The following is a 27,038-nucleotide window of genomic DNA, read 5'->3' as shown; positions in this document are numbered from 1 at the left end:
GTGAGAGTCTGTGCTTTCAGAGGGAGGACTGCCCCTTTCACGAGGCCCCACTGTACCCGAGGGGATGGCCATTTTCTACCTCTGTTGCCTCAGCAATAGCCTAGGATCACAAGCTGGCCAACGCTTGCTATCTGCTTGAATTTTGCAGTTTATTCACCACCCAGGCCAGTGGTCCCCAACATTTTTGCCACCAGGGACCAGTGCTCCTCTATGAGAATCTAATGCCTGATAATCTGAGGTGGAGCTGAGGCGTTGATGTTAGCACTGGGAAGTAGCTGCAAATACAGATGAAGCTTTGCTTGCTTGCCTGCCACTCACCTCCTGCTGTGTGGCCCAGCTCATAACAGGCCACGGTACCAGTCAGCAGGCTGGGGGTTGGGGACTCCTGACCTAGGCCTTGTTTCCTGAGTCAGTGGTGCTGTGTTTTGGAAGAAAAGGAAGAAAAGAGCGATGTGATGATTCTGTTTGGTTCTCCTGCATTGAGGCCTGGTTGGCTTTTGTAGAGAGAAAAAAACAGCAAGAAAATAGTGTTTTTTTGGAGGAGGGCAATAGAGGGAGGGTGGGAGATAGGAACAAGGTCTTACATTTTATGTGTAACACATAATGTGAAATACATTAGTTCAAAAGTTATTTTTTGTTGAGAAGAGAGAAGAGATGGATTGTTTTTCCTTTTGATTTTAACCTTTTCTCCCCATGACAAAGCATAAATGATGGATACCAGGAAATCAGGTGGACTTCAGGAATCCTGAAACAACCGAGAAGCTTACATTTTTCCTCTGGAGGAAAGAGTGGGGTGTTTTTAGCCCTCTCTGGAAACTAAAACAAAAAACATGAGTTGCATGCCCTGGAAAGGAGACATGACCAAAACTGAATCATTGAAGCTGTCCTAGGCAGCACCCCCACAAATCAACCATGAGGAACAGCGCAGGGAGCTTCATGCCCTGCATGCCGTCACTAGCATCTTCCAGGACAGCAGTGTACTCATCTGGGAAATGCTGCAAGAGATTTCGCGCAGATTGTCTCCAAACACCATGGTGACCCCTCCTGCTGCCACAAGAGCATGCTAGGAAATATGAACTACAATGTGAACATGATTATGGCAGCACTTTAAACCAAAGGCTATGAAGCTGTTTGGTGGGACAAGCTCAGGGATGTCAGTGCCATTGGTCTCACTAATGTTGTGGGCTTATCATGAATCTACCCTCCAACTTGTGCTGGGGTCCTCTAAAGTTTCCTCTTAAAAGGCAACACTGGATCTGTGTTCGCAAGGTGGGCAGTGCCTACTCTAACCTTGACTCCAAACTGAAGATGCCAGAGTGGATTGAAGGCAAGCGTGAACTTAGGAAATTTCTAAAACACCATTTGTGAGGAAAGAACTGTGAACTCCTGCTGGTGGGACCTGCTTGTGACAATCAGCAAAGTCTTTCATGTCAATTCTTGCTAGTCAAAATAAGCAGGCCAAGCTTAGACCACTTGGGCTTTCCCCAACAGAGCCTCTAAAGAAAAATCTTTCCCTTCAATCAGCGGTGTCTGCTCTGTGCCTGCAGCTTCACCCCTGCCCCTCCTCCTGCCCCTCCTCCTTCGTCCTGCCCTCGTCTAGGTCCCGCCCCATCTCAGCCCCCTTCTCCCGCCCTCAACCCTTACTCTCAAGCAGCTGTCGCCCCGCCCCTCAGCGCCGCGTGGCGTAATATAACGCCATGGGCCGCTCTGGCTCTCTGGAGGACTTGCTCTCTGTGGCCGGCGGCGCCCTGGCTACGTTGGCTTATAGTATTTCGGTCAGTGAGGCTCCTTGTTATGCGCGGCATGATGTCGAGGTGAGTGAGTGAACGAGGGAGCGGCCTAGGGTAGGCTCTTTAGCTGTGCTCGCCGAGGTGAGACAAGGTCGAGAGTGGAAACAGCCTGGCCTGGAAGTTTCGAGTCGCCCTTGGAGGCGGAACCCTCAGGTGCGAGCCCCAGCGGGGCCGTAGCACCGCAGGTCCTCCTGCGTGTCTCATCTTACTCCTAGCACCTTCTTTGAAGCATCACCATCGTTTTCTGCCACTGTAGGCCTTAATCAGCCTTGACCCCGCATGACTTGCTTTTCTTTTGACCCCAGTTTCTTTCCTTTTTAAACAGTTGAGTATTGTCTGGAGGACACGCAAGGTTTCAACTTGGAAGAATTTTGTGGCATGTTTTATTCACTAACGCTCGTACTGTGCTTTGCCAGTGGTTGCACCTGTGCATGTGGTGTGATTTTTATTTTTCAGCTCTGTCATGTGGTTCCAGCATTAATACAGGTCTCTGAAAATTCTAGGCTAGTGTTGCGGATACATAACGGGGCTTGGTGGAATATGTATGCAAATATTGAAAGTGCTACTCAGTGCAACTTGAGCTCAGCTCAGGAAATCTGGGCGCTATCACGTTAGGAAGTTAGGCAGCATAATCAGTCTTGAAGTCTACCGCCTGCACCTATACATTACCAGGTAGCAGCTGTGACCACTTGAAGGGAGAACCATCCCATTTCTTGGGCAACTTAAATCCCTGGGTTCTTCAGCCTTTGAGTTTGCCTGGTGGGGAAGGGGTAGGAGTGTCTCTTTGAATTGAGAATAGTTATTGTTTTAGGGGAAGGTGTCTAATTGTTTAATGTATCCACAGGCCTGATTCTCAAAATTTCCTTTTCTAAAAAAAAAAAAAACCTTGAAATTAGTTGTCCCTGTGCCTCTAACTAGCTCCCACAGAGACTTGGTAAATACTAAGAAAATCAGTACATGTAATCATTGCTGCTCTTTTTTTTGAAATTGTGAGCAAATCTTAAATAATAAGAAACAAATGGGGAAGATATTTATTAACAAAATTAACTGACCTGGAAAAGAATCTGTCATTCCCAGAGTTGCAGTTGGTTTCATTCCACCCTACATTTGAAAGTGCAAACTGATTAGTTGAGTCCTGCCGACCAAACAAAATGCATTTGTAGACCCCGGCCGACTTCAGGCCACTTGTTTCAACTATAGATTATTTCTCACTTATTCCTAATAGAGGGCTGTCTCAGTAATTGTGCATGTGACTTCTTAATATGTCTCTTAATTCTAACTTTCTTTCAAGCTCCAGTCTCTTCTCTACACTTGATGTTGAATATTTCTACTTATGTCAGTACAACCTCAAGAAATTTAAAACGAAATTTCATATTTCATCCTGTAAACCAGCCAGTTTCTTCCCCAACCTTTTCAGTACCTATATTCTCCAAGCTGTCTTGGCTTGAAATCTGGGAGATGTTTTTGGCATAATTCTTTTTCCATTGCGTTTTTACTTCATAATAGCTCTTAATCAAATCATTTTTTCTGTTTCCGCAGCTGCTGCTCTTCATCAGTTCATGCCTGAATTAGTTGGCCTTGTACTTGATTTTCTGCTCTATTATACCTTGCCTACTTCTGCAGTAAGCTTTATTAAGCACTGTCTTCATTATATCATTTTCTTAAACAGTTTCATGAAAAGTTGTTTAATTTTTTGAGCCCGTGTGTGTTTCGTTGGGTAATTGTAAAAATCTCCTATGATAGGGTTCTCATCCTTCTAAGAGTTATTTTTAATTTTAGCATGTATCAGAATCACCTGGAAGGTTTGTTAAACAGATTTCTGGGCCTCACCCCACAGTTTCTGATTCAGTAGCAATAATTTGCATTTCTAACAAGTTCCCAGGGGATGCTGATGATGCTGGTTTAGGAGCTACAATGTGAGAACAATTGCCTCAAGCAGCCAGTTTGATCTCAACTTGAAAGAATGAGCCTGATAAAGTGAATTAGTAAACTAGCAGTAGCTGGGATGTGCATACCCTCTTCCCCTCTACCAGATGGCAGTTTTGGAGTCAAAAAGAAGGAAAGAGAAGAGTATAAATTCAGAATTGGGGACTCTGAATACTCAAATACATTTTTGAGATATAAAAGTTAATATCAGATTTTAAATAACAGCTGAGTATGAATCAGAACAAATAGAAACAATATGATTATGTAAAATCTGGCAAGGAACTTAGTTGTACTTAGGTTTGTTTTCTGTTTTATGGTAATTAGTCCAGAGATTTTTGCGACCTATGACTGCCATGCTCAGTGCTTTCCATCTGCATTTTTATTAGATATTTGTTAACTTTCTTTGAAATAAAATTCTGTCTCTCAAAACTGGGACTTGAACCTTGTCCTGTGTTTCTCGCAGTTTACTCTCTATGTTGCAGGTAGTACTTAAATTATTACGTAAAACTTGCCAATCTAGAAGCACTGTCTTTAACCCTGACCTGGCATTTGATCCTAGCCTCAAGAATTCATTTATTCTGATCTAAAGAAAATAATGCATACATTTTTTGAAACTTCAAAAAAAAAAGAACAACAAACCTTCCAAAAAGATAAAGCTGAGTTAAGATGAAAATTTTAAAAATGCTGCAGGGTAAGTAAGCATAGTTCAGATTTCAAAAATCTGTATGAAAATCCTATTTAGAAAACATCCCTCAACAAGCTAGCATCTGTCTCTTCAGTTTAATTTTTATAAAGTATTAATTCTAATGACAGCTTGTCTGCAGTTTGGAATCATTTGGAGGAGCTTCAAACATAATGCCTGTGTCCCATCTCCAGAGTTTATGATTTAATTGGTCTTGGATGTGATCTGGGCCTTGGAATGTTTACAAGAGTCTCCAGGCGATGGGCAGACAAGTTGTGGAATCACTGGACTAGGATAAAAATATTTGTAGCAAGGCACATTCAAAATATGCTAGTCCAGGAATGTGAAGTGTGACTGATTTAGTGATTTCCCTGCCCCTTTTTGTAGTGTTGATCAATTTAAATATAATGTAAAAGGAAAGTAATATAAATTCTGAAAAGTTGGATTACGAATATTTTTGTAAATTCAGTCATTTAAGATGTGGTTACAAGTGGTAACAATGGCCATATTGCCTTGTTTTTTGAGTACCTCAGCTAAACTATCACCCCTCAAAATATCTCAGGTATCTTTGAAAAATTAATAAATTGGAATTTTGTATTCCTGTCATAGTATATGTATCTACACATGTGCACAGTCGTTATCAAGTGCTGCTGCTACTGATCCCAGCTTTGACCTCACCGTGTGTCTTAAATTTCACTTCTTGTTTAGCATGCATCCCAGTGTATTCTAACTACAGTATTTTTATATGCATTACTGTACTGAGTTTCTCAAAGGCAAGAGCGATGCCTTTAGGGGAACTTTTTTAAAAGGCCCAAAACTTAAAGATACAATTTAATGAGTTTTCACAAACTGAGCATACCCATTTCAGTGGCACCTGGATCAAAAAACAAGCTAGTACCAGCATCCCAGAAGCCTTCCTCATTTCATTTCCTTTCTAGTCACTTCCCTCTCCCAGGTTGCTTTTACTTTCTTATTTAATTTTAAAGTTCTTAAATGTGCTATTCTGACGTCTGTAGCTCAGTGACCTCTTACATAAACAGTCCTGTAACTGTCATCTGGACTGAGACAATTTCCCACACTCACTGTTTCTTCATGCCCTTCCCAGCTTCCCCCACCATCCTTCCTGACTTCTCTTATTACTAATCACTTTTGCCAAGTTGTGCCTTAAGCTTTGTATTCCTAAACTAACAACCACTTTTAGAACAACAAATTTAGAAGTGTATTATACTTACTGTTTTGTAGCCTGCATTCTTTCTGTAACTTCTGTCATGACTATTTTTCCATGTCATGTATTATTTAATATTTTAAAATATTTTTACTGTCTGATATTTTCATATAGTTGAGTTTTAAAAATATTACTATATTGTTATATACTTACTTTGCTTCAGTTTTTCTTTATGTAAGTAATTGATATGAACATCTTTATAAATGAAACTTTCATCATATCTGAAATTTCCTTAATACAAATGCTTGTGGAACTACTAGGTCTAAGGGTATGATCCATTTAAAGGCTGTAGATATATATTTCCAGATTGCCTACTGGAAAGGCAGCAATACCAATTTATATATCTGACAGCTATGTCTGATAACACCTATTGCATTCTTATCAATCTTTTAGAAAATCAATATACTTTTTTTAGAGCAGTTTTACGTTTACAGAAAAATTGAGCAGAAAATTTTGACAAATGTATAATGACGTGTCTCTACCATTACAATTACACAGACTAGTTTTACTGTCCTAAACATCCTATGTATTTTACCTATTCCCTCTTTCTGGCAACCACTGATCTTTTTACTGTCTACATAGTTTTACCTTTTCCAGAATGTCCTGTAGTTGAATCATGCAGTATATAGCTTTTCAGATTGGCTTTTTTTTTTTTTTGCTTAGCAGTATGCATTTGAGTTTCATTTGTCTTTTTGTGGAATGATAGCTGATTTCTTTTTATTGCTGAGTAATATTCCATTATACAGATATACCACAGTTTGTTTGTCCATTCATCTATTGAAGGATCTCTTGGTTACCTCCGTGTTTTGGCTATTATGAATAAAGCTACCATAAATATTCATGTGCAGGTTTTGTTGTGGACATAAGTTTTCAACTCATTTAGGTAAACATGAAGGACTGCAATTGCTGAATTATATGGTAAAAGTATATTTAATTTTGTAAGACACTGCCAGACTCTTACAAAGTGGCTGTACCATTTGTTTCTACTAGAAATGAATGAGAGTTAAACCTTTCTTTTAAAACTTTTTGTTCTAGTAGTTTTATTTATTTTTTTAAATTTATTTTTATTATGGTGACATTGGCTAACAAAATCCAGTAAGTTTCAGGTGTACAATTCAACTGTAAGGCATATATATATATATTGCATTGTGTCTAGTATGTTTTAGAAAAAGCTAAAGCAGAAGGGAATATAGTATTTATACACTGACATAACTACTCACAATACCGTGTTCATTGTATTCTACATTTGTTTTAGGTGTAATTCATTCAAAAGGTTGACTATCACACTGCAACATTTGGTAAGTTTGGACTTCGTTTTGCTGGCCTTATTACAATATGATGTGTAACTTAAAATGTTGTTATTAGGGAAGTAGAGAAATACTGGCAAGTATCGTTGACCTTAATATACCATGGTTCCCAATTTTATAGTGTTAAGCCTTAACAAATGTAACTTGTAAGAGGTGGCATAAGGTTATAGATAAAAGCATGGATCTTCAGATTGTAATGCCTGGGTTTAAATAATGGATCCACTGCTTAATTTTGGGCACATTACTTTGTTCTCCCAGTCTCCTTTTTGACGTATATAAAATGGAGATAATGATATCCACCTTAGAGTACTTATGAATAATACATAAGATAATTCATTTAAAAATCTGACATAGTTCTTGGCATATAATATTAATTTTATACACATTAGCTACTATTATACTAATAGTTCCCTTCTAGAGCTTAGATGTTCTTAGTTTATCATCTTGTGATGAAGAAATAATTTTTCTGAATTCATTTTGGTATTTCTCTGCTGTAGACTGAATGTGTCACCCTAAAATTTATGTTGAAATTTATTCCTGGTGTGATGGTAAATGGAGGGGGGCCTTTGGGAAGTGAGTATGTCAAGAGGGTGGAATGCTCATGAATGATACCAGTACCCTTACAAAAGAGACTCTAGAGAGGTTCTTCACCTCTTGTGCCTTTTGGAGGATGACACAGTGCAAAGACAGCCATCTATGAACCAGGAAATAGTACCCCACCAGACACTGAGTCTGCAGGTGCCTTTTTCTTAGAATTTCCAGCCTCTAAAACTGTGAGAAATAAAAGTTTTGTTGTGTAGCCAGCCAGTCTGTGATATTTTTGTTACGCAGCCCAGACAAAGACACCCTCATACACCCTGAGAAGTACTTTGCATATAAAAATGACAGGTAACTCTGATATAGTTACTTCTGTATGCCAGGTGCTATTTTAAGTACTTGGTGTGTATTAGCTCAGTAGATTCTCTTTATAGTCCTGTGGAGTAGATACTACAGATAATTTATCTGCAGTTCTGAAACCTCAAAACCAAAAGTTTGTGATTAGTTGGTGGTAAATGCATTTGGTGGCAAAATATGACTTGAATGTACTTGAAGCTCTTTTTGTCTTTATCCTAACTAGTGCAAATATTCATGGTTTGCTACGGAAGTATTAAAGCATTTGACTGACCCAGACTCCATTTGGGGTGTTTTATATAGCATGTAATATGTACTTTGTTACCTTTACAAAACTTAGAAAATTTTCTGGATTCTAAAATGCATCTAGAACAAACGGTTTTTGATTAAGAGATTATGGTCTTATCCCTGTTTAATGGATTAGAAGTTGAGGGACAGAGAGGCTAAGTAATGTGCCCTAATGTCACATAGCTAGTAAATAGATGAGATTTGAGTCCAGGCGATCTGGCTCCATAGACTGACTGACTGGACTCTACAGCCTCTAGGAGAGTAACTGGTGCAGTGTTTCTCACTTAAGCCTAAGTGGAGATGGCATATGAAGACTGGAATATTCCTTTTTACCCTTATTTTAGTCAGTTGATATACATGGGAGTGGAGGAGATTCCTGGAAAAAATTTAAAGCAATGTCGGTGTCTCATATTTAGATATATGTACACAGGTGGAATAAAAAGACATGACAGAATCCAGATTCATGGGGCTATGGTGACTTGGGGCATAAACCACGTTGAGAAGGAAGATAAACTGGACTCTCATCAAGGCCTGAGGGCTGAATGGTTCTTGGTCACAATGTTGGCTTTAATGTGTGCTTCAGAGATAGGCTGTATCTCAAGCAGCCCTTCTAAGAGAGCCAACAGAGAATGAGAAAGCTTATTATGTCATACTGGAGTGATGGAAATATGCCACTGATAGCAGTACTGTAGGCAGAGTTATAAGAAGTAGGACAGGAGAGACAGGTTTGTTGGAGAGAGATTTGTTGGTAAATTTGGTTTTTAAGAAGTTGAATTTGGAGTACCATGTAGTTGACTCTTGTATAAGAAAATCCTGTGTAGAAGGCATTTATTTAGGTATAGGGTCTGGGCCCCTGGAGCGCTAAAGATTTAGATGTAGGTTTCAGCCAGCTGCTGAGAGGTCATAATTGTATATGGAAGATAGATATCATCACAAAGTTGAGAGAGAGAGCACAGTTAAAGACAATTTGAAGGACTAAATTATTGACATGTGGAGGAATTTAATGATCCAGTTTGAAATTATTCAAATGAAGCTTCAGTAATCAGCATTTATTAAATGTTTTTGATGCTAAGAATTGTACTTGTGCTTTGAGTCATGTTATAATTATAATAATTATAAATTTGCATTATAATTTAAATTTAATGGCATTCTTCAGTGTTGGCTGGAAATCGATGAAAATTTTAGGAGAGGGAAAATTGTGACACTGGATAAGGAGGAAAGTCAGTAAGGTATATCAAAAGAGTCGTGTTTTGCTAAAGGTAGACTATTTCCCTTGGTATGTCTTTTGAGTTGCAACCCTCTTCAGTAGCAGTGTATGTTACAAATAGTGAAAGGTGTATGCTTAAGGTTGGGACTTGGTTATTCACATGTGAAGCTTGTCCTAGGCTGATGTTACAGCAGACTGCATCAGTAGACTAATGGATTATTCATTCAACTTATTAAACATTTTTGAGATACTTGCTGTTAGGCACTGGATTTTCCTCAAAGGAAAAGTTCATTTGTCAGAATGTTTATGAAGACTAAAATGTTTTTCAAAATGTAGCCTGCAAAATAAACCTTAAGAGAGGTAGTCCATGAAATAAAAGCTCTTTAATCAAGAAATATACTGCTTATTATATTTTAAAAGTTTACATTGTGATTTGCATATTAAAGACAGAAAAGTCTTATAGAAATGAAGCTTGTTTTTATTGGTTTAAATTTTCCCAAACAGATTTGACCACGGGCCATTTTCTCCTTCCACATAAGCTGCAATAAACATCCTTTTGCACACTTTGAGAAATGTTGCTGCTATCGATTTTGCCAGAATAGTTCCATGTTCCAGCAGAGTAGATGTTCTATCATCTTAAAACTTCCCCTTTGTAGTCAACTACTTCTCTTACCCCCAGCCACTGATCTGTGTTATGCCCCTAGTTTTGTTCCTTATAGAATTTAATATGATTGGAATCATACAATATATAGGCTTTTGGAACTGGATTCTTTCACTTGACAAAATGCATTTAAGATTTATCTATGTTCTTAGATGAATTACTTGGTCCTTTTTATCACTGAGTCGTGTTCCACACTTGATCTTAGCCAGAAGGCTGAGAAGAGATGAATAATATTCCATTCTATGAATGTACCTGAGTTTATCCATTTCCCTGTTGAAGAGCATCTTGCTATTGCTTTCAGTTTTTAGAGATTATGAATAAAACTATAAACCAAAATTAATTTCAGACTATAATAAAGAATAATAAACATTTATTTGAACAAAAGGAGCTGCAGCCTGGAAGACACAGATTTAGGTAGCAATTTAAATTGTGTTCCCCCCAGACAAAGAAGAGGCCGCCTTTTATAGGAAAAGTTCCCACCCAGGTTCTCATATGTGAATAGGGTATCCAAATTGTGCATTGCTGATTGGACAAGGCAGATCTCAGTTCGATGGAAGACAAAACCAGGGTTTCCCTGACTCAGACGGTGTAAACTGGGCATAGTGCAGGAAGCCGAGAGTTCAGTCTGAGGCACTTCCTAGTATACAGAATACTTGAGAAAACACTTTCAGCAAATGGCCCCTAGACTGTAGTTATTCATGAAACTTGGGCCCTTGATTGACCATGGTGAGTCTGTCTCAACAGATAATTCCTTCTGGGGGTCCACGTTACTAAACATTTGTGTACAGGTTTTTGCGTGATTACGTTTTTCATTCACTTGAGTAAACACCTAGGGGTGCGATCGCTGGGTTGTATGGTAAGTCTGTGTGACTTTACAAGAGTTTGCCAAATTGCCTTCCAAAGTGTCTGTACCATTTTGCATTCCTACCAACAGTGAAAGAATTCTTGAGGAAGGCATGTCGAAAGCCGAAACAAGCCGAAAGCTATGCTTCTTGTGCTTAACAGCCCAAGTTGTGAATGCAAAGGGAAAGTTCTTGAAAGAAATGAAAAGTGCTACTCCAGTGAACAGGAGTGTTAAGAAAGTGAAACCGCCTTGATGACGCAAGGCAGCAAATTTCCCTGAATGGTGGGAGACCAAGCCCTGCACTGAGAGAAGAAGAGGGTCCTTGGCGGAAAGTGTAGAAAGAATTCAACATATATGCCAAAGCTAGAGTTAAAAGGGAAGTTCTCCACAGACAGTATGTCTCTTCTCGGAAGCGGAGAGTGAGAGAGCCTGAGAGACGTGGACAGTGAGAAAATAAAGAGTACTGAGAAAAAAACAGTAAGAGGGACAGTGAGAGTAAAGGCGATGAGAGAGACCAGAGAGAGACACAAAGGGACCTCAAATGTTTGGGGAATTCAGTTTATATATCATTCTTTAGTTCCTGTGAGTTAAATATAAAGACTTTATTTACTCATTTCCTTTGATATGTACATACAGTGAGTGAGAAAGGGCAAGGGGAAGAATATGTAGCATGAAGGGCAGTTCCCAGCCTTTAATTCATAGGTTCCATGTGGTTTTAGCCATAGGGAATGAATGATTTTATTTTGTATAAGGCAGCCACTTAAAGGCTGTTTTTCCTGTTTCCTCTTCACAGATGTGGGAAATGAGTTGTTAGCAATCCCAGCAGAAATCTTTCTTTGTTCCGCAATTCTCCTGGCCTGGCTGCATAGCTGATCAGCATATTGCAGTCTCTGAATGTAGCTTGATTTAACATTTCAATTGTCTTGCTTTTTCCCTACATTATTATCACTGATGTGGAGAAAGTTTTAGTAGTTTGGATAGAAGATGAAACCAGCTACAACATTCCCTTATGCCAGAGCCTAATCCAGAGCATGCTCTCTCTTCAATTCTGTATAGGCTGAGAGGTGAGGAAGCTGCAGAGGAAAAATTTGAAGCTAGCAGAGGTTGGTTCATGAGATTTAAGGAAAGAAGCTGTCTTCATAATGTAAAAGTGTAAGGTGAAGCAGCAAGTGCTGATGCAGAAGCTGCAGCAAGTTATAGAGAAGATCTAGTTAAGATAATGAAGGCGGTTACAGTAACAGATTTTCAGTGTAGACGAAACAGCCTTATACTGTATTGGGAGAAGATACCATCTAAGACTTTTACAGCTAGAGAGAAGTCAGTGTCTGGCTTTAAATCCTCAAAGGACAGGCTGATTCTCTTGTAAGGAGCTAATGTAGCTGGTGACTTTAAGTTAAAGCCAGTGTTCATTTACCATTCCAAAAATCCGAGGACTATAAAGAATTATACTAAATCTATTCTGTCTGAGCTCCATAAATGGAACTACAAAGCCTGGATGACAGCACCTCTGTTTACAACATGTTTTACTGAATATCTTAAGCCAACTATTGAGACCTCAGAAAAAAAGATTCCTTTCAAAATATTACTGCTCATTGACAGTGCACCTACCTGATCACCCAAGGGCTCTGATGGGGATGTTTTCCAGCCTGCTAACACAGCATCATTCTGTAGGCCATGGATCAAGGAGTAATTTGGGCTTTTAAGTCTTATTGTTTAAGAAATACATTTTGTTAGAGCTATCGTTGCCAAACAGTGATTCCTCTGAAGGATCTTGGATAAGTAAATTGAAAACCTTCTGGAAAGGATTCACCATTCTAGATGCTGTTAACACTTGGGATTCATGAGGAGAGGTCAAAATAGCAACATTAACAGAAATTTGGAAGAAGTTGATTCCATCCCTCATGGATGACTGAGTGGTTAAAGACTTTAGTGGAGGAAGTAATTGCAGATGTGGTGGAAATAGCAAGAGAACTAGAATTAGACATGGAGCCTGAAGATGTGACTGACTTGCTTCAATCTCATAAAATTTTAACAGATGAGAAGTTGCTTCTTATAGATGAGCAAAGAAAGTGGTTTCTTGAGATGGAATCTGCTCCTGATAGGGATGCTATGAAGATTGTTGAAATGACAACAAAGGATTTAGAGTATTACATAAACTTAATTGATAAAGCAGCAGCAGAGTTTGAGAGGATTGACTCCAATTTGAAACAATTTCTACTATGGGTAAAATGCTATCAAACAGTATCACATGCTACAGAGAGATCATTCATGAAAGGAAGAGTCGATCAATCTGGCATGTCTTATTTTAAGAAATTGCCACAGCTATCCCAGCCTTCAGCAACCACCCCCTGATCAGTCAGCAGCCATCAACATTGAGGCAAGACCCTCCACTGGCAAAAGGATAACTACTCACTGAAGGCTCAGATGATGGTTACCATACTTTAGCAATAAAGTCTTTTAAAATTAAGGTATGAGTCTTAAGACATAATGACATCGCACATTTAATGACTACTGTATAGTGTAAATATAACTTTTATATGCACTGGGAAACCAAAAAATTCACATGACTTGCTTTATTGTGATATTTACCTTGTTGTGGTCTGGAGTAGAACCAACAATATCTCCAAGATATGCCTGTACTTGTATGTAACATGTTTTTGTAACATGAAAACTTTGTATATTTTGAAATTTAAAATGATGTCAATATCTGAAAAATTCATCGTTTTTAGCCTATCATCTGTCTTCCTGTATGAGTTAGGGTTTAATCAGGGGAAGTAGAACCACTTTGACTATTGAAGGGGAGCAGAATATACCACTCCATGGCATGTGGATTTTTTTCAGCTGAAGGCAATTAAGACCCAGTAGACTCAGGAAAAGCTTTTTACCTCTCCCTTAAGTGCCTAAAAAATTAGAAAGGGGGTCTGTACTAGGAATAGAGCTGTTATCAGGGATAACCTTTTCTATTTGTGCAACTTATCTGCATGACAGGGCTTGCATTTGTTTACCAAACGTTTGCTCTTCTCACCTTGTGAATTGCTTTCCTCTGTTTTGGAGTCCCAGAGCCCTATTCTTTTCTTTCTCTAAAGATGGTATATAAACTTCAGTTGCCTGACTGCCTTTAGGTGTCATATCTTTGTGTGGCCCTTGTACATACAAGATTAACTTTGTTTTTCTCCTGTTAATCTGTCCTTTTATTACAAGGGGTCTTACCCAAGGACATAGAAGGGTAGAGGGAAATTTATTTTTCTTCCTAACAGTATTGTGGAATAAAGGATTATGAGAATAAGACCTTCCACAGTACTGACAAAAGCTGTACAAGGGTCTAGAGTAGGAATTGGAGGATCAGAAAAATGAACAGTCCTTCCTACTCACCTATTGGCACAGGCAGGCCAGTAGGAACTTGGAAGAAAATGTGGGAAGCCTGGCACTTCCAGCTGCTGGAGTGGGACAGTGAAGGAGAGGTGATGGTGGGTGAAGTCTGGAAGGCTGTGTCTGCTGGTGGGCGGGCAAAAAGAACTGGACAGCAGAGCAGGAGGAGGGACAAGCTGGAACTCGCCAACACTTTGAGTAATGGCTGCTGTTCTACTTCCATTTCCAAAGTTCACTTAAATTTCTTTTTTGAACAACAAACTCATAACCAGAGAAGGGGATTCCAGGAAATATAGCTTCAACGTTCCGAGGTGTTTACAGTACAATACAATCATAGCTCACATTCTGGCTCCAGCTGGCTTTTTGCTATACTTTTTTTTGTTGATACACCACTTATTTGTAGGCTTCATTTCGGTTGTAGTTTATGACACTATCTAGGCTGTCACTGCACCCGTCCCTGTGGGGCATGAGGATCTTTGGTTTGGTCCTATAGATCTGGAATGAGTTTGAGTGATATTAGGATAACATAATTTCTGCAGTCTTTCAAACGTTTGCCGTATTTATATAACTATAAAAAAGTCATGACTGATACTACCCATGTATAGCAGTTTCCTTTAATTGAAGTAGAATTTTCCTGTTAACTAATATGAAATGAGAAATTTTCATAATATTTTCACTGTCCAGCTTAACAGGGACTAGAAACATCCACAACTAACTAGCGGGTGTTCACTTTTAACTTAATTTTCTTAACAGTGTTAATTCTGAACAATGTTAATTCTGAAGCCTTTTCCTAAGTCAGTTAAACGTTATAATTTGCAATACTCATTTTAAACCTAATCTATCAATATTCCAGAACTTATTTTGAAAAATCGTATAATGACCAAGGCTATAGACTATTTTCTAAAAACATTAAAATTATTTTAAAATTCTGAAAATGTAGAAATAAAGCATAGTACTATGGAGAAAATTAAAATAACCAGTAATCCTACACAAGCCTAATTACTAAACATTTTGGTATATTTTTTTCTGATTTTTATCTTATGTGCATAACTGTTTTTGATCCTTTTTCAAATAGCATCATATTATGTAGCTTTTATATATACCATTAAATATCAAACACATGTTTACTAATAATTGCACAGTATTATGAGTATCATAAATTAAATCATATGAATATCATAAGTATTGTGTATTTTTGGTACTACAAAACAATTGCAGCAAATATCCTTGTTTTCCTTTTTGTTCTTTGAGTAAACCAAATATTTGTGATGCTTATGGTAGAAAATTTGAAAAATATAGAAAATAAGATGGTAACCTCCAGTCATTGTTTAAATTTGATGTATATATAGCCAATCCTTTTTTTTCTTTGTATGTGTGTATATTTTAACACATAGTATACTATAATATAAATATTCTACTAAATTTTTGCTTATTTCTTGAGTATAAATTTCTAAGTAGAATTATTTCTTCAATGTAAGAACATTTAAAAGACTCTTCATACACATTGCTAAGTTGCTTTCATTTATACTTTTATAAATTTATACCCTGTAAAATGCTTTTACTTTGAAAAGTTATATGTTATTTGTTGTGTGGCCACTGCAGTCAAATTTGTTGACATAAATTATAGTTTCTTATATCCTAGATTATATCTCTATTTAGCTCTCCTTTAGCTGGTCAGTAAACTTGGCTCATGTATATCTTCGACGTTACAAAAAATGAAACAAAAATTGGAAGTCTGTGTTCTATGATTTTTGTGTATAGTTTTCTTTTGCCACAAATTTCTCTTTAGTACCAATAAGGTAAGAAAATGAAAAGTATATTTTTCCGTCACATAGGTTAGTATCTTTTAAACCTAATAAAGTACTTTAAAAGAATTATTTAAAGTATTGTTTTGAATAAGTAGTAAATATATACAGTATATTTCAAATTCAGTATAATTCACATTAAAAAATCTCCCCATCCCAGTCTCTTATATGCCCAGTTCTCTTTCTTGGAAGCAACCATTTTAGTATTGTCTTATGTATCTGTCCAGAGATATGTAGTCTTTATATAAATTTGTATGTATACATGTACACAGTAGGTGGGTAGCATAGTAAACACACAGTCTGCACTTGAGATTGCTCTGTAACTGTATGGAGAGGTAGCTGCCTAATTCTTTTTAAAGGCTCCATAGCATGCATTTGTATGAATGACTATAATTTATTTAACTAGTCTTCCACTGATCATTTCCAGTCTCTTGCCATTACAAATGACACTGCAGTGACTCTCCTCTGTATTTCATTTTGCTTGTATGTAAATATTTCTGAAACAAGAATTACTGTGTCAGCATGTATGCTTTTAAAAATGTGTTATCAGATTGTTTTTCCTAGGCTCTGTAGTAGTTCATTCTCCCACAGTATGGCTTTTCCTCACACTCTAGATGTGACAGGATATCAGACTTCTTGATATTTGTCAATTTGGTTAAAAAAAAAAATCTTGTTATAGTTTTAAGTTTTAAATTGAATTGTAAAAAAAAGCATTGTTCCCATGTGAGGTTTAAAGTGTTGTCCTTAAAGGAATGTATTAAGTATGGTGGTGCCATTAGCCCTGATAGTCGTGTATAAGAGACCTGGGATATTACACTGTAGTTTAAAATATGTTCCCTCCAGGTGTTATATTAATCAGTAATATATTACATGAGCAATGAGACTTGATTAAGTTATGACATGTGAAGCCTTAAGTATATGTGCAAGTTTTTCACAACTGTATGACATATAAATCTGTCATTTTATAATCTGGCCTCAAACTGCTTGTTCTTCCTACTGCCTCATCATTTCTTTAATCAGCCTTTATTCTGCTCATGTTTAACATCTTAATATTTTCAAATATTCATTGCTGCACTTTAGCTTGTACTATTTTCAGTATTCTCATGCCCCTTTTTCTTGGCATACGTGAAGGCCTAGCTCAAATATCACCTTTTTTTCAAGTTGTTGGTAGCTACTATAGTCAGAATTATTTGCCCTCTATATTCATCTCTGCTTTATAAGCACCTAATATATTGCTTGGTATACAGTAATAAATTAAATGATTTAAGAGTATTTCATAGTTCAAGTAGTCCTAGGACTGGGTTCTGTTCTAAACCAGCTGACTCAGTTCACTTAGAAATAAGAATTAAAAAGGTTAAGAGATACATGGTTTGTTTTGAAATTGTCCATGTATGAAATCTAAATAACTTTGTCAGGTGTACTTAATTATCCATTCAATTAGTTACCATCAACATTGCGTGAAAGATTTGTGTTTGATGTAGATGTTTTGATGTTGCCTTGTGACAAAATCTTAATGAATTTTATTCTAAAATTATTTACACAGAGGATGTCCAACCATACAGCTGCAGCAGAAGTACTATTGGAAAGAAAAGGTTGTGCAGGAGTGATAACACTAAACAGACCAAGGTTCCTAAATGCATTGAATTTTAATATGGTTGAGGACATTTATCCACAGCTAAAGGTTGGTAATTTCTTAAAGCAATGTCTTTTAAAAATATATCTTAATAGTACATTTCTGGCATTCTCTCCCATAGGGTCATTGGTCTCTGGATCAGTGCCCAAGCCCCATCGCTTTTTCAGTTTCATTGCTTTTCCTATGTGGTTATCCTGAAGCACCCCTAGTGACAGGGTGTTCATTGCCTCATAAGACAGCCCCTTCCACTTTTACATAGCTCTAAGTTTCTTCTTGTGTTCTGTCATTCTTTATTTCTCTGGCCTTTTAACCAATAATACTGATTCTACCTCTTGGGGTATGGGTGTACAAATCTAATCTACTTCCACATGACAGCTTTTTGGTTTGAAGACAACTGTATTTTAACTGCTTGGCTAGCCTTTTCTTAGAGAAGGTTATAAGATCTATTTTAAGTGAACTGCATGGTACAATGGAAAAGCATAATTTACAGTCAGACTGCTTGTGTTTGAAACTTGGATTTCTATTTATTAACTGTAGGTTGGGAATGCTAATCTCTTGGTGTCTTATTTTCATCAGCTGTGAAATGATAATATTTCATAGGATTGTTGTGAAGATGAAGTGAAATAGTGTACCTAATATGGTCAGCCACATAGGCATTAAACAAATATTAGTTCTCCCTTGGTCACCCGTTCCTTAATTTTTTATTTGATGGGTCTCTTTTCCATTCTGCTGTTTAGAACACCTTATAAATGTGTTGTTAAATGTGATATAGAGAAATAAGCCAAGTGTTTGAGATTAGAGTTGGACCAGAGTAGAAGAAAGTAGAAACTTCCATGTTAGAATGCCATGTTTCTCTTAACGTAGTCCAGTATTGCATTAACCTTCTGGAGAACCACATCTGTCCAGCTACATTTTTTCCTTGCGCATTTATATTTTTATCCTCAAGTGTAGACTTTATAGAGCCCTTGTTAATTTTTCTGTCTCTAGTCAACTAATTTTTTATTTGGTTCATCGTTCTAGTCTTTTGAATTTACAGTGGCTCTTGATTCTTTCATCCTACTTAATTATTTGCTATTCTTATCAACCCCTAATCAATTCCAGATTTGACCTATATAAGTGTTTTCACTCTGTTACTTATAAATTTGTCAATAGGACAGAACTCTGTCACCATAGTGTAAAGGTTATTGCTCTAACAGTAATCTTTGGATTAATTCATTCACCAGGTTTATAAGCTTATGTAACATGTATTATTAAGCCCATATTTTTTACCTTGGTATAAAACTTGTCATGGCAAAGATTTCAGATGCCATCATGAAATTTGGATCACAAAATGTATTCGCCTAGCAACTTTGTTGGAATAGCTCTAATTTATGTCAAAAAATAAAATGAAGTTGTGATCCATTTTTCTGGATATGCATTATAAAGCTTATGCTTTATGGATATCCATATACTGTATTCATCTATACACATATATGTATGTACATACGTGTATGTGCATGTAGATATATTTTTAATGAGTTTGTATTGATAATATGCTTATACTGTCTTTTTAGAAGTGGGAGCAAGATCCTGAAATTTTCCTGATCATTATAAAGGGAGCTGGTGAAAAGGCTTTCTGTGCTGGGGGTGATATCAGAGGTAAAAACTTCCCTCTCACCTAAATGTTTTTTTCCCCCAGTGGAACTGATAAAGTATTAGCAAAGTTTTGTAGTACTTCATAATTTGCTTTACTTTTTAGAATTTTTTTTAAAGTTAATATATTCTTATATAGTTAACTTAGAAAAAGGAAAAATTTAAAGACTTTTGTAGTTAATATTGAAAAAATGAGAATAGTGATTTTTTTTTTTAAACTGCATATATGCCCTTCAGATATCTTGTCTCTCTCCATGAATTATCTCAAGCAAAATGTCCCATTATGGTATGGACATGTGAGTCCACTTTCTATTTTAGAATAGCTGATATTAAGCAGTTTAGTTTGTTGCATAATCTGACAATTTGGTCACATTGAGTAACTTCCCATTCTCCAAATATGACATGTTCTCACATATTTCCATGATTTTGCCTGTGCTTTCCTATTGTTCATGATCCCAAAGCCAGAATGTACTTACTATAGCATTTGATCTATTGTCAATATTTGTTTGTATGTGTTTAAATAAACGTGCTGAGATAATAAGATTAATTCTCATCTTTCTAATTGTTCAGGTCAGTCTGTCTTAAACATTTGACTTTTAAAGACAGAAGAAATGTTCTCAAGATCAAAATTACGTATTTATCGTTATCACTACTGGTCGTCAGTATTTTATATCTACTGAAAACTTTTTACATTTTGTTTTTTACAGAGTTGGTAGAGTCCAGAGATGGTTTTTCCTTTTTTCTTTTTTTAATTTTGTATATTTATTTATTTTTTTGTATTGTGTTAATAATGTTTGGGTTGATCTGTTTACTAAATTTACAAGTTTATGTAAAATATTACATTTGGAATAGGAAGAAACAAGTTTGATTCAAGACGTAATTTCACATTCCTAGTAAATTTAAAGTAAGTCTTAAAATCGCAGTTTAAATTTTTTGATAGACTGATTTTTTAACTGAATTATTTTTGAATTTATTATTTTGCCCACAACATGAATATTTTTAAAACATTGTTTTTTCATCCGGGTATTAACCTTTCCTCTGGAGTTAGGCCTATGATCTTGTCAATTTACAGATGGGCAGAGCCTTATGTATTGGCTTTTAGCTTCTTACTGTGAGCTGTTTTTGCTTATAGGCCTAACTTTATATTGATGATTGGAAATACAGTTACAGATTCTAGAATTATTCTAGTTTACATGTATAAAGCAGTGGATTTCAGTTCCAGGAAATTAAGTTTCTTTAAAGATCATAATTTAAGATAATAAGTGGGCACTCAAAAAAATTTTTTAAATGATATTGTAAACATTATTTAATTTTACTTTATGTGGAACTAATTGATTAGAGTAAGACTAGAAGAAAATCAAAATATTTTTGAGGTAAAAGAGTTTCATTCAAAAGGCAATACAATTTATACTACTTTCCTTTCAAAATTGGTAAGCAGTGATAAGGACCGAATAAAAGAGTGTAGATGAGGGGTTTGGGGAGGGCATATATTCGTGAAAGCCCCAGAATGACAAAACTAGATACTAAATTTTTTAAAAACCAGAAAAAGAAGTTGACATTTGCAACATTTTAAAGGAAGATGTATTAGAGTGCTAGAGTTAGTCTAAAAGTCTATACTCAATTTTTATGTAACTCCCATAAAAGAAGAAACATGTATATATAATACATTTGCGTATTTAGTAGATAATTCTCATAGGACTTAAAGATAGGAAAAGGCATATGATCTTGCAGCATATGGAAGTGAAAGTCTTGACATTGACTGGAGTAAGAATATAGTAGATGTGAACTTTGGATAATAGGAAGTCACAGTAGAAATGAAACCATTTGATAGTATTTATCATTCAGATATTTATTGAGCACCTGTTTATTAAGCCTGGCAGTGATATGATGTAGCAACATCTTTGAGAAGTTGTATTTCCATTTATATTATTAATAAGGATATTACTATCCCATTTACCGCTCTAGCCATACCTTTTACCATTCTTCAGTCTTTTAAAATTGCCTTATTTCTTGTTTTTATTCTTTTTTTGCCTATCAGCCTTTGTAGGTATTCTTTTAAAGCTTTCTCCCCATCACTTTCTAGGAAATTCCTATCTATTCTTCAAACTTGGTTCGGACTTATGTCTTCTTTGAAGCTTTCTTTTAATTACTGCTCCTATTCCCACAGCACCCCAACCTAAGTGAGCATAGCACAAGAACTTCAGAGTAGCCATCCTATATTGCTGTTTTGTATCTACAGCAGGAGTCCCCAGTCTCGAGGCCGTGGACCAGTACCAGTCTGTGGCCTGTTAGGAACTGGGATGCACAGCTGGATGTGAGCGAGCAGTGGGCAAGAGAGCGAAGATTCATCTGTATTTGCAGCTGCTCTCCAGTGCTAGCTAGCATCACTGTCTCAGCTCCACCTCAGATCTTCAGGCATTAAATTCTCATAGGAGCACTGGTCCCTGGTGACAAAAAGGTTGGGGACCACTGATCTATAGCACCTAAAACAATGCTTGATGCCTAGTAGATGCTCAATAAATTTTCCATGGTGAAACGAATATGGCAGAAATATTTAACTAGATGGAATATATATATTTCTCTGTGTCTGTGTGTGCATGTGTGTGTATAAATAATATACTTTGTGTTAAGATATATTACCAAAGGAAATGTATATCCAGCAAATGTTTATTCAGATGCTATAGAAAAGTCAAAAGAAAATGCATTTTGTAGCAATAAATAACTTCTAATTTATGTGTAACTCTCTTTGTATAGAAGTTCTTAAGAATTTTTGCCTTGAAGTTTTGATGTTGGACTGTGGACCTAGGGCTAACTTTGTGGCATGGGCAACTTCAAAACTTTAACAAACCCTTCTAGAGTTTTCCCGTGCTGCTTAATATCACAATATTTCTGATTTATTTTATTTGACTATATTTACTGAAAAACGCTTATTTTAATTTGCAATCTTTCTTTTGTCATTTTTTTTTTTGGAGCTGTCATAGAAGCTGTAAAGTCAGCCCCGAAGAAGGCTCACGATTTCTTCAGAAGAGAATATATACTAAACAATGCCATTGGTATGTGTGCTCTGCTGAGAGTTTGAAAATGGAATCAAGAAAAGCGGCACAGTATGAGTTATTAAAAATGTAATAGACACACTTATTCAATCTTTTATATACAACATGCCATGCCTAATTAAATTTGATTAAACTATTCTGACTGCTTATTCCAAAACAATTCACACTTTAGTATTAGTAGGCTATACTTAACTACTATTTATCTTACAATTGGTATGAAAACATAGATTCTGATCATATTGATGGCTTTCTTGGAAAACAAACTTAGGTCCTAGTTTTCTCTAATTCTTGAACCTTGGGATGAAAATTTCTTTATGGTCAGTGTTTCAGATTTCACTGAAGTAAAGCAGTACTTTCATCGAGAAATGTGTTCCTGATATTAAATTACAGGGAATAATTTAATAAATACTTGTATACTCACCAGCCCAGAATGAACAGACATCGGTGTTTTATTTTTCTTGATGTTTTAAAATTTGCATCAAAGAAATATACAAGTTTTAAAATTACAGTTCAGCCTACTTTGTTTCTTAGTGCCATTTCTTTCTCTCCCGAGAAGCAACCATTGTCATTACTTTATAGTGTATCGCTCTAGACCATACTCTATATTTTTACTACACGTTTATGAACAAAAATAGTATTACTTTGTGTATTCGAAATTTACATAAATACTATGTTACTGTGTAATTCTTTAAGTTGTTTTAACAGCATGGAACGAAACTTCTATAGTACTCAATATTATGAATATATCCCACATTATTTATTATTCTGCTTTAGTGGATAGTTTAGGTTATTTCGAATTTTTACTAATACAGATTGTTGCACCTTTATATATACCCCGTTAATGCCCATGTGCAGAGTTTCTCTAGAAATCAGAATGAATGGATCATAGAGTTTATACATCTTTGTTTCCAAATTCTTCTCTAAGTCCAAGACTTTATTTTCTACTTGTTTTTTGCATCATTTTTTTTTGTTGTTAATCTTTGCATGTTGAGTATTGTTTGTGGTTTTAATTTGAATTTCATTGAACACCGGTGAGGTAGAAGGTGTTTTCTTATGTTAATCATTTCGATTTTCTTTCCAGTCTTATCCTTTGTTCATCTTTCTGTGGGATTTTTTTTTTGTCTTTTTACTGATATTTTTGGACTTTATATATTCTGGATTCTTCCCTTTTGTAGATTACACATATTACAAGTACACTTCTCTCAGTCTGTTACTTTATCCTTTGGTATATGCATGTTTTTATTTGATGAGATAAAATGTATTCATTCTTTTCCTTTGTGATTTTTGCTTTTTTTGTATTAAAAAAAACCTCTCCACTTAACCCTGAGGTTATTAAGATATTGTCTCATATTTTCTTTTAATAGTTGGAATATTTTATTTCTTTGTACTCTAAGTATTTAATATACTTGGAAATTTTTTTGCATGTGACATCTAACTCATATTCTAGCCAGAAAGTGAGACATTGCCATACCTTTTATTTTTAAAAAGTGTATGCCTTTCTCATTGATTTTAATGATTCCTCTGTTCTTATATATGACCATGTCCGTTTCTGGGCTACTTTGTTCATTGATCTATTTGTACTTATATTGAAGAAACTACAGTGTCAAAATTATTACAACTTTAAGATATGTCTCTATATGGTAGGAAAACTTGCCCTTGTTTTTTTTTTAGATTGTCTTGGTTGCTCTTGGACTTTTGATCTTCCATATGAATTTTAGAATTAGTTTGTCTGATTCCACAAAAGATTCTGTTGAAAGTTTGAATGGCATGATAATGAATTTTAGGTTAATTTTGGGGCAGTTAATATGTCTGATGTTGAGTCCACTGATTAATGTGGCATATCTCTGTTTATTCACATAGACTTTAAAAAACTTATGGAATTATAATTTATATACTATAAAATTCACCCATGTCAAATATACAATTCAATAATTTTTGTAAACTTGTGCAATAACCATCACCATAAACCAATTTTAGAACATTTTCATTGAATTGACTTTCATGTCCTTTCATAATGTTTTGTAATTTTCTCCATAGCTTCCTTTTTTTAAAAAATTTCATTCTTAGATAGCTTCTGTTTTTTGTTACTACATTTAATGATATTTTTTCCTGTTACATTTTCTAATCGACTATTTCTGGCATATAGAAATGCTTTTGATTTTAATATTTTGTTCCTATACTCTGCTGAAATTTTTTAATTCTAGTGTGATTTCTACAGTTTCTCTTGGCTTTTCTACTAGGCAGTTGTATTATCTGCACATAATTTTTTCATCTTTTTCCCAATTCTTATATTTATGATTTTTCTTGTTATATTTTGACTAGGACTTCTATTATAATATTGTATGATTATAGTTTTGTCTCATTTTTGATGTCCATCGCAAAGTTTTAAAAATTTCATTCTTTAGTGTAAGCTTTTTGTAGACAATTTTTACCAAGTTATGGATGTTACTTCTATTTCAAATTTGTTAGGGATATTTTATTCAGTTTTAGTGGCGGTGGTTATTAGCCAGTACTTGAACATCTACTATCTCTGTCTTTCCTCTGTTAGGCGGGAACTTAATTGAGTTCCTGGATCAACAGGGAGTTTTTCTAGTCATGTTTTACAAGTTGAATAGCTTGTCCTAATAAGAGGCTTTGTGCAGGTAGCTCATTGCATAAAATGTGGGTTCCAGAATTTATTCCCAACTGAAAACAGAGGCACACCACACACACTCAGTAATAATCTTTGGCTGTAGCTTACACTCAGCTATTGACTTTGGGTTTCTTATTTGTTTCTGGCACATAGGAATTTCCCTTGTTTGGCTTGGATAACATTTAAATTTTATTTTCTCTATAATGTCTATGTCTTTGAAGTAGGAGTGGGAGAAAGAGGCTGTTTCCCACTTTAGCTCAGTGAGCCAAATCTAATGGACATCTCTCACTCGTTTGACTCTAAAATTCCAATATATCAAATTTATTTAGAATGTTCTAAAAATTTATATCAGCATTGTCCATTAGGACTTTCTGCAGTGAGTGAAAATATTCTGTATCTGAGCAATCCATTCTCATAGCCATTAGCCACATATGGCTAAGAGCACTTGGAATGAAGCTAGTGGATCAAGAAACTGAATTTTAAATTTTATTTAATTGTAATTAATTTTAATTTAAATAACTACATTTGGCTAGAGGCTACTATATTAGTGTAGTTCTATATTAAATAAAAGATGGAAAAAACCTCTAAGAAGTTTGAAAAGAAAGTTTGGTAAAATGTTAATATACAGAAAGGAAGCTTTCAAGATATAATTTCTATACATTGTAATGACATATTTTGGTCTCTGTGTTGTAATGACATATTTTAGTCAGTAAGGAATTTCACAGATTCTGGCTTTATGTCCTGTACCAATTAGTTTCTAATATTCCATATCTGATATATATGTTATCTGTAGCTGAAGTGGGGTTTGTGTGTGTGTGCGCGCACACGCTTTTCAATCGATAAATTTCTTCCCATAGATTCTAGGGAGTTATAGTTCAAAACTGAGGGCTGTGGAAGTCTTTGTGGATGCGAAATTAGGTCTGTGCTTTGGTGGCTCATTTGGAAAATTGGGAATATTTATAGAGTTGTTAGATGGATCAAAACTGTAGTCTTATGTTGGTCTTTGATAAGAAAGTAATATTGGCAACAAGCTGTAACAGAAACTCATTACTTTACATTTTATGTTGTGGGCAGTTCCCCTACTCAGGAAAAACAGGAACAGTAAAAGTTGACAAAATTTTTGAGCTGGAAGGAACTTCGAGGCCGTATATTAAAATTAAGTCTTGTCATGTAAGAGATGAGGAAACTTACCTATGTATCATATATATGATATACATATATATGATATCCATATTGTATGTGTTGTATGCATACACATAAATTTGTATATGCCTAATGTCAGTATACATATTGAATATTGGTAAATTGCCAATTAATGACAAAGCTGAGGCTACAATCTGGGTCTTCTAAGTTCAGTCCATGCTTTTTCCTTTATGCTATACTTCTCTTTGTATTCAGATATTATAGATGTGTAGAAAACAAATTATGGTCTTTAAAATACAACTGTGTACATAAACATCAGTGGCTTATAAGGCAGTGGTTGATTATATTTATCAGTAGCTGAATTAGTTAAGACTTTCATGTGTTTCAAATTGAAATGTTGAATTAAATGATAATAAACAGGATTATTTATGGATTGACATTTGAAAATGAAGATATTTTTCAAGCTATACATTTAGTCTCCCTTGATGTTTCTTGCAAGAATTTTCTTGAGAAAATACTCAGAGTTCACGTAATATGATTTTTGGAAAATATGAATGTATTTTAAACATTGCAACTAATTACAGTTCTATTTCTTTTAGGTTCTTTCCAGAAACCATATGTTGCACTTATTCATGGAATTACAATGGGTGCGGTAAGTAGATGATTTTACTCTCATCATTAATATGTGAGCTGTATTAAAAATAAGTTAATTATTAAGTGGAATTGACATGATGAATATAGTACAGTAGAACTTTTTGAAACAAAATCATGTTTGGATTTTGGAACCTTTCCGGTTTGGGATATAATATTTACTTATTGCACTTTTAAACTCTCTCTACCCTAAAGAATATGTTCTTAATTATGTTATATGCTATTTTAGTTTCTTGAAATAGCAAGCTTTTTTTAACCAACAGAACTCATTGAATTTTTTTAATGTATAACCTTTTTTT

General features: G+C 35.5%; 1 protein-coding gene and 1 pseudogene across 10 annotated transcripts in view; both read left to right on the top strand.

Moving 5' to 3' along the window:
* The first annotated feature begins 830 nt into the window (after positions 1-830).
* On the top strand, positions 831-1,500 carry LOC120587717 (josephin-1-like; annotated as a pseudogene).
* A 162-nt stretch (positions 1,501-1,662) lies between these two features.
* HIBCH (3-hydroxyisobutyryl-CoA hydrolase) overlaps positions 1,663-27,038 on the top strand; it is an 81,545-nt gene continuing 56,169 nt past the window's right edge. For 7 of the 10 annotated variants that reach the window (XM_039844260.1, XM_039844262.1, XM_039844264.1 and 4 more), the window contains exons 1-5: positions 1,663-1,814; positions 17,539-17,676; positions 19,182-19,266; positions 22,230-22,313; positions 26,688-26,740. In XM_039844260.1, the coding sequence (XP_039700194.1) occupies positions 1,698-1,814; positions 17,539-17,676; positions 19,182-19,266; positions 22,230-22,313; positions 26,688-26,740 (477 nt within the window). In that variant the 5' untranslated portion in view covers positions 1,663-1,697. The remainder of the gene's footprint in view (positions 1,815-17,538; positions 17,677-19,181; positions 19,267-22,229; positions 22,314-26,687; positions 26,741-27,038) is intronic. The other 3 variants (XM_039844257.1, XM_039844258.1, XM_039844259.1) reach the window with 2 other exon arrangements.

The sequence above is a fragment of the Pteropus medius genome, unplaced genomic scaffold, assembly GCF_902729225.1.
Source record: "Pteropus medius unplaced genomic scaffold, Ma_sr-lr_union100, whole genome shotgun sequence".
In the NCBI taxonomy this organism is placed as follows: domain Eukaryota; kingdom Metazoa; phylum Chordata; class Mammalia; order Chiroptera; family Pteropodidae; genus Pteropus; species Pteropus medius.
The sequence above is the reverse complement of the archived record's forward strand: the minus strand, read 5'-3'. Positions and strand labels throughout refer to the sequence as shown.